General features: G+C 43.3%; 1 protein-coding gene across 1 annotated transcript; it reads left to right on the plus strand.

Annotated features, from left to right (window-relative positions):
- Positions 1-4,277: 4,277 nt before the first annotated feature.
- Positions 4,278-7,744, plus strand: MRPS25 (mitochondrial ribosomal protein S25). The gene is made up of 4 exons (XM_039546360.1): positions 4,278-4,760; positions 5,013-5,119; positions 5,957-6,044; positions 7,310-7,744. The coding sequence occupies exons 1-4, from the start codon at positions 4,627-4,629 to the stop codon at positions 7,500-7,502; spliced, it is 522 nt and encodes a 173-aa protein (XP_039402294.1). The 5' UTR covers positions 4,278-4,626; the 3' UTR covers positions 7,503-7,744.
- The last annotated feature ends 1,099 nt before the right edge of the window (positions 7,745-8,843 follow it).

The raw sequence follows: 8,843 nt of genomic DNA on the forward strand, positions 1-8,843 counted from the left end.
TGGGTTTGTCTGTTCTTAGCTAACACCTATGGCCTTGGCCAGGCTGGCACTTATCTTACCAGCATCATGCCTGTCTTCAGAAAGAAACAATTTGATAGTTTCTCCCCATTGGATAAAAGTATCCTTTTGGAGTGGTCATTTAAACTAGTCTAAAAAGGCCAAAATCCTCTTCACCTTACTCGTGCCTATGAGCAAGTTGAGCAAAATTTGACACTAAAGATATTCATCTTTCTGTGGCTTTTCAGAGTTCCCATCTGAAAGCATACAAGATTATTTATTGAGAGTTATATTTAACCTTAGGAACATAAGAATTGGCATTCTGGGTCAGACCAATGGTCCACCTAGCCCAGTATCATCTCTTCACACAGTGGCCAATGCCAGATGCTGCAGAGGGAATAAACAGAACAGGGCAGTTATCAAGTGATCCCTGTCATACACTCCCAGCTTCTGGCAGTTGAAGGTTTAGAGACACTCAGAGCATGAGCTAGTATCCCTTACCATATTGGCTAATGGCCATTGATGGACCTATCTTCCATGCAATTATCTAATTCTTTTGGCTGTCACAACATCCCCTGGTAATGAGTTGTATGAAGAATTACTTCCTTTTGTTTGTTTTAAACCTGCTGCCTATTAATTTCATTGGGTGAGCGCTGGTTCTTGTCTTATGTGGAGGGGTAAATGACACTTCCTTATTCACCTTCTCCTTATCATTCATGATTTTATAGACCTCTACCATATCCCCCCTTAGTTGTCTCTTTTTCTAAGATGAATAGTTCCAGTCTTTTTAATCTCGCCTTGTATGGAAGCTGTTCTATACCCCAATCATTTTTGTTGCCCTTCTCTGTACTTTTTCCAATTCTAATGTATCTTTTTTTGAGATGGGATAACCAGGCAGTAGTCAAGGTGTTGGTGTACCATGGATTCAGATAGTGGCATCATGATATTTTCTGTCTTATCACCTATCCCTTTGTTAATGATTCCTAATATTGTGTTAGTTTTTTGACTGCTGCTGCACATTGAGCAGATGTTTTCAGAGAACTATCCACAAAGACTCCAAGATTTTTCTTGGGCTTGCAAGTATAATTGGTCCCCCACTTTTATGAGCACAAAATTCATTCTTCATATTTGACAGAGGTGTATGTTTTGCCACTAACAAAAATAAGTGTCAGATATTTCAAAAAAGAACAAATTCAACAAGCTGCGTTTGAGCCTTTTGTGGCCATATGAATGCAAGGGAGAAATGAAATGCAAAATCTGGACTCTTGCATGTATTCAAAATCCAATTTGCATCAATAGGACATTATTATGAAGGGGACACACAAGCGAATGATAGAAAACAGCAAAAACTGACATTTTTTTCAAACTGAACAGCAACCTCACTTTCCTCTTGATCCATATACCCAGTGCCCTCTTCGACTCCCTTCTCTCCAAATTCCCATCTCTTTAACTCCTGTCACTTCTGCCTATGTTGGCTTTCATACTATGGTATCTATGTCCACCTTACAAATTCTGAGTCAACATATTCTTTAATATATTCAAATTTCTCCCCTTTTGTAATATAACCATTGCTAAATCCTTGTCTGAAACCTGATCCATCTCTTGCCTTGATTATTACTTTTTACTGAGTGGTCTCACTGCTTCCAGAATAATTTCCCTATTCCTCTGCTCCAACCAAGTTAACTCCTCCATTGATCTGCCCTTTGGCTTTCCATAAAATTCAAGCTCTTCAGCCTCATTTACAAGGCCCTACATAATCTTGATTTTACATTTATCTCAGCTTTCATTTCTCTTTAATTCTCTCTAGTTTTCCCTTACTCCTGTCTCTATCATCTCATCCTTTCCCATTCAACTGCATGCCTTCTGTCATGGTATGCTTGGGACACTGTACTTGACATCAGCTGCAAACTGGCTTTTCTTTCCTTCAGATTTCTCTTCCAACTCTCTTAAAGCTATATCTCCTCATAAATAATTCCACATCCTTCCTCTCCTGTGCTGTGATCCCAAGTCTTGTATTTGCCTTATTTACATTGTAAGCAGAGAATTAGTCTAATCTTTGCAAAATATTGTGTATGTATCAGTGTTCTCTGCTTTCTTCCTCTAAGCCTAAACCAACTTGTCCGTAATGGATTAGCATAATAGCAAATTTAGTTGCTCATAATCGCTATTGACATATAGAAAGGGATTTGACTTTATATAGCATCTTTCATGCTAACATCTCAAAACACTTCAAAAAATAGCAGGACAGACATAGGCAGGTTGTGAGGTGCTTATGGTCTGTGGGGTAATCAATATGCAGAGGACCCTCAGCTCCATGTCTGTTTCTTCATATGGCAATGGAGCTGTTTCCTTTCTCTTTTTCAATATCTGACAAAGACAGGGACATGGATAAAAGACAGGTTTTTAGTTCAGGCTCAGTCTGTGAATTGCTGATTGACCTGGGGAAGTCAATAACCACTTCCTTAGTTGAAGGCATCTGCCCAGCCATTTATAAAATGGGTCTCAATCTCAAGTGATTCTGCAGACTTTACTCTGTTTATACAAACCCAAATAGCAGCAGAAGCTAGAAACCCCATCATCTGTCTTATGCTGGCCAAGATATTGCTTCCTTTTTTCCAAGGTAGATCTAGCCACAGTCATCTGTATCTTTGTTATTCAAAGCTGGACTGCTATGCTGAGGGCAACTCAGAAGCTTCAGCTTGTGAAAAATACTGCTACTGCTCACTTTATGTACAGTCCTGCTTGTTTGTCCTACTCACAACTTCTGTGCTCAACTCTTCACTGACTAGCAATCCACACAGCAGACATTCAAGGTGCTGGTCTCTTAACCTTCAACGGCTTTAGATAAAGTTCTCATAATTTCCCATGTTGAACTGGAATTTTTCAGCTATCTGGCCCAAGTATCAAGTTCATGGGAGCAGAGGTCAGGGTGTTCTCACTATCATGCCCTTTCAGTTGGAGTTTGCTAGAAATAGACTGTTGGCCACATTTAGCACATAATAAACTTGTTCATTTCAGCTTTCCCTTAATTGCAGGCTCTGGAATCTCTTGGCACTTCGCCTGATGGCAGGGTTTTCCCAGCTCTGTTTTCTAAGGTTAATGCTCAGTGCTGGATAGAAGTAGGAAGTACATGCTCCTCAGTTGGGAAAATTACTGTTACTCTAAACCATGCAAAGGGAACACATACTGTAATAGCATGTAAATGCTTGTAATCATATTGGTAGCACAGTCACTGCAGGCAAAAAGGTGGAATACACAAATACTGTTGTGTATTCAACAGTAGCCCACAACTATGGAAATGTTCCTGGATCAGGGTATCAATCCTCAAGTTCATATTGTGTAAATAACATTGAATAAAACCCCTTTCCACACCAATTTTGACAGTTAAACTACTAGACATTAGTAATACTTCAAAATGATTGGACAAAAAGTGCTACATAACTGCAAAGTGTGTTATGAAACAGGTAGATCACAACCACACAAGCTAAGCAAGTAGAGAAATGGGCACAGAGTAGCTGTGGTTTCAACAGTTCATACACCTAATTAGTAAGTAGCAGAGAGAGGAATTGAACCCAGAAGTCCTGACTTTAATCACAGATCACCTCCCCATAAACAAGTGTGTTAACTACATCCATGCATAACCTGTCATTGGTTTATGCCGTTGGCTTCTAAAACAAGGTCTTGATGTTTCAGTGGTTTTCACTGATTATAGTCACCTTTCTTCAACCCACTGCTAGTAATAATTACTGAACCCTAACAACTATACTAGTAAATCAGTATTGCCAAGTCCAGCTTTTCTAAAATCATGAGTCAAGCACACACACACAATAGTCCTACCAATAGCTCAAAAGTAACAAGATTTGTTTAAAATCATAAATTTTAGGCTCTTTATTTGCCTTCTGATTTCTGAGCACTTAGATGCACAAATTTCATTTTCAAGCTTTTATTCACACCCAAGAGGACTAAAAGCTTACTTTAAAAAAACTGGAAAAAAAACAAAAGGAAGAAACAAAGCTGAAGTCTCATGGAATTTCTTCACTCCAGCAGCTGGGGAACTCTGCTGCCCATGTACCAGGCTGGATAATGTTTTTTTTCAGTATTTTTAAGGCCACCAACTCAATTTCCTCCTGGGGTTAATTCAATGGAGGCCCACCTGGTGACCTAAACAATACTGATGAGAGGTGATGTTAATACGAACAGGCAGCTGAATCAATCCCACAGCAAACAGTTAAGCAGCAGTATCCGGTCACCACATTAAGCAAACAGATGCCTAGGAGAGCCAGGGAGGAGACTCAGACTGCAGCCTTCTCCTAGGGCTGCCCCCTCTCTACCCACCATCCCCCTAATTCTTTTATTCTTCCTCCCTCCCTATCGCCCGGTCCCCGCATTATTTCCCTTCTCTCACGCACACACTGTTCCTCTTCCCCCCATTGCACCTGCAAATCGCCTAGCTACGCTTCCCCCGCCTGGGGCAGCCGAACTACGTCTCCCGTAGCGCTCCGCGACAGGGGCGGAGAGCACGTGTTTCCGCCCGCTTCCTGCCGGGCCCTGCAGCCGAATCCCCCCCGTGCGTTGGGGGCTGCGGGGCTGAGCGGCTGTGCCCGAGGGAGCCCCCTGCCAGCTGCAGCCATGCCGATGAAGGGCCGGTTCCCCATCCGCAGGACCCTGCAGTACCTGGCCCAGGGGGAGCTCGTCTTCAAGAGCGCGGTGAAGGTGATGACTGTGAACTACAACACCAGGGGGGAGCTGAGCGAGGGGGCCAGGTGAGTGCAGCGGCGGGGACCTCGCCAGCCCGCTCCGGGTAGCCCGCCGCCGGCCCTGGGGTGGGGACCAGGTGAGCGCAGCCCGGGGGGATTCAGAGCTTCCCCCCCCCCAGTCCCTGGGGCACCGCACCCCGGCTGTGAATTGCTCTGTCTGTGCGGGGGGGTAGATGTTGCTGCCGGCCTCAGAAGGGCTGTGTGCGTTTACACTGACTTGCTCGCTAAGAGAGACTCCGGCTTTCTTTCCCCTCCTAGGAAATTTGTGTTTTTCAACATCCCTCAGATTCAGTACAAAAACCCCTGGGTCCAGATCATGATGTTCAAGAACATGACCCCTTCGCCCTTTCTCCGGTTCTATTTAGGTAAGTGCCTTTATCTTGGAGTGCTGGGCACCCGCCCCCCAAATCAACGGAGCAGATTCTCCTCTCCCACAAGCTACTGGGTGCCCTAGCCGCCTTCTACGGACTGTGATTCTCAGGGGGTGCCACTGCCAAGGACTTTTTATGGTAGGGTGACTGCAGCCTCACCCTTTAAAAGGGCCGAGAGAGCAAAGACCTGAGGCACCTTATACAACTAGTGGGTGCTCTAACAGACTTGCTGGCTCACCCATTGTGCTGATATTTAAAAGAAACTCTACAGTGTTCCCTGCGCACTGCACTTCAGTGTCACTATTTTAAGCTGTAGGGGTTTGTTCTGCAGAACAGTAACAGTCTACTACAAGGGTAATCTTAATAAGGACCTCCCACCATACATGCACTGCATCTGTAAAGCCGTCTAGTGGCTCTCTTTTACGAGCCCATAGGAATAGGTGGGATTGATGGATTAGGGCTGTGGCTTCCCACATGGCTTTCTGGTCATGAGATCCATTTATTGGGCGGCAGTGTGGCCTAGTGGATAGTGCATTAGATTGGGATTTGGAGGACCTGGTTTATGTTCCTAGCTCTGCCCTATCTGTGAAAAGGAATAATATTTACAAGGAACTGAGTTTTACCAGCAACACCCACCCCAAAATGCCTTTTACAGTTTAGCTTGCACCCTTGCAAGCTGCATACGAAAGAGGTTACTGACCAAGAAACAGGTAGCGCATTGTGCTGCTTGGGACGGTCTTGCTGGTGCTTTACACCTTCCTATATTTACTCTGTCTAATGCAAAATGGTAGTCACCTGTTGGTACCTATTCTGTACCTCTTTCCTCTACAGACAGTGGAGAGCAAGTCTTGGTTGATGTGGAAGATAAAAGCAACAAAGAGATAGTGGAGCATGTTAAAAAAATCTTGGGTAAAAGCGAGTAAGTAAACATACTTCACAACCTGAGAAGTCATTGTCTCGTCTCTGATAGAACTGTAATGTCACAGCACTAGCTGATGGGTTGAAAGTGGACAGGGCCTCTCAAACCAGGAGATTTAGAACAGTGGTTCTCAACCTTTCCCAACTATTGTGCCCCTTGGAAGAGTCTGGTTTGTCTTGTGTACCCCCAAGTTTCACCTCACTTACAAAATCAGACATAAAAATACAAGTGAAATTCTGGAACAGCCTTCCAAGGGGAGTAGTGAGGGCAAAAGACACATCCGGCTTTAAGACTACGCTTGATAAGTTTATGGAGGGGATAGTATGATGGGATAGCCTAACTTTGGCAATTCATTTGGCAACTGATCTTTGATTATCAGCAGGTAAGTATGCCCAGTGGTCTGTGATGGGATGTTAGATGGGGTGGGATCTGAGTTACTACAGAGAATTCTTTCCTGGGTGCTGGCTGGTGAGTCTTGCCCACATGCTCAGAGTTTAACTGATCGCCATATTTGGGATCGGGAAGGAATTTTCCTCCAGGGCAGATTGGCAGAGGCCCTGGAGGTTTTTCGCCTTCCTCTGCAGCATGGGGCACGGGTCACTTGCTGGAGGATTCTCTGCAGCTTGAGGTCTTCAAACCACAAATTGAGGACTTCAATAACTCAGACATAGGTTAGGGGTTTGTCACAGGAGTGGGTGGGTGAGATTCTGTGGCCTGCATTGTGCAGGAGGTCAGACTAGATGATCATAATGGTCCCGTCTGACCTTAAAGTCTATAAGTATATCACAGCACGCTGTTACTGAAAAATGCTGACTTTCTCATTTTTAACCATATTATAAAATCATTTGGAATATTGTACTTACATTTCAGTGTATGGTATACAGAGCAGAATAAACAAATCATTGTCTATGAAATATTTGTACTCACTTCACTAGTGCTTTTTATGTAGCCTGTTGTAAAACTAGGCAAATATCTAGATGAGTTGATCTACCACTGGTTTAGAAGAAAGGGGACTTGATCGCCCCCCTGTGGCTGAGAGAAATGTGCTATTGACAAACTAAAGCTGCTCCAAGATAAGTGAATGAGAATTCTTTCTACAAGTCAGTCCTGGAAAGGTGGTTTGGCTGCTAGCTATGTGAGATGCTGCCCTTTGAAATTTTGGTGTATGAAAAAAATGCATCACCAGTCTTTTTTAGGGGGGGGGGCAGGTGGAAGGGAGGAAGAGATACAGCCTTCTTAACAGCTAATTGTTTTTCCTCTTCCAGGGAAACACTACAAAAAGAGGAGCAAGAGAAAAAGAAGCTCTATCATCCTGCAACCTTTGGACCCAAAAAATATCACCTGCGTGAATGTATGTGTGAAATTGAAGGCCAGATTCCCTGCCCTGGTCTAGTACCGCTGCCTAAAGAGATGACTGGCAAATATAAAGCTGCCATGAAGGAAAACGCCACACCCTGATTTAACAGATCAGGCAATTCTGCTGATGTTCCAAGTGCAGACAGACATAGGATACAAGGTGCTTCAGCAACTGAGGTAGACTTCATAGCCTCTCCCAACAGCCCAAAAAAACTGGTCCATGTTATTAGATGAAAGTCCTTGATTCACAAGAGGTCTTTTCGTAGATATGGTTGGACCCATTAATGTTGGTTACTCAGACAAGTGGAAGAAAATATTTTTAAATAAATCTTTTTAAAATTTCAGCTTATTCTATTTTTTGGTAAATTCTCCTGTCCAGCAAAGCTTCCTCTCAGCCTTGTATGCTGAATTGTTTATATATAAGAGGGAGTGGCCTGTCTCAGGTTCATCTACCTTTAATCAAAGAACTATATACTCTGAGTAGGCACTGTAACTGAAGGGTGAGATGCCCCAATAGTTCTGCCTCAATTTCCCCAACTGTAAAATGGGACTATAACCTTATAAACATCTACTTGTCCCTGGTAATAGTTCCACAAAGAAGCAGAACCAAAAGAAGCCAGCTCTTGTAATTCACTTTGAGGGGAGGAGAAGTGAATTGATGACATGAGATGGAGCTTACATGTAATGGGAGAAGGGAGCACAGGATGCTGGTGAAAGAGAAGGTTCAATATGTGGATGACAGGAGACATTCCAGAAGATTGGAAAAGGGCAAATATAGTACCCATCTATAAAAAGGGAAATAAGGACAACTTCTATACCTGGAAAGATAATGGAACAAATAATTAAACAATCAGTTTGCAAACACCTAGAAGATAAGGTGATAACAGCATGGATTTGTCAAGAACAAATAGGGAAGCGGTAGATGTAGTATATCTTGCCTTTAGTAAGGCTTTTGATACGTCTTGCGTGACCTTCTCAAACAAACTAGAGAAATACAACCTAGATGGAGCTACTATAAGGTGGGTGCATAACTGGCTGGAAAATCATTCCCAGAGAGTAGTTATCAGTGGTTCAGTCATGCTGGAAAGGCATAATGAGTGGGGTCCTGCAGGGAGTGGTTCTGTTCAATATCTTCATCAATGATTTAGATAATGGCCTACAGAGTAAACTTACAAAGTGTGTGGACAATACCAAGCTGGGAGGGGTTGCAAGCACTTTGGAGGATAGGATTAACATTCAAAATGATCTGGTCACACTGGAGAAATGGTCTGAAGTAAATAAGATGAAATTAAATAAGGACAAATGCAAAGTACTCCACTTAGGAAGGAGCAATCAGTTCTGCTCTACTCCGTGCTGATTAGGCCTCAGATGGAGTATGGGGTCCAGTTCTGGGCAACACATTTCAGGAAAGATGGGGACAAACTGGAGAAAGTCCAGAGAAGA

The sequence above is a fragment of the Mauremys reevesii genome, linkage group 7 (assembly GCF_016161935.1).
Source record: "Mauremys reevesii isolate NIE-2019 linkage group 7, ASM1616193v1, whole genome shotgun sequence".
NCBI classification, from domain to species: Eukaryota; Metazoa; Chordata; order Testudines; family Geoemydidae; genus Mauremys; species Mauremys reevesii.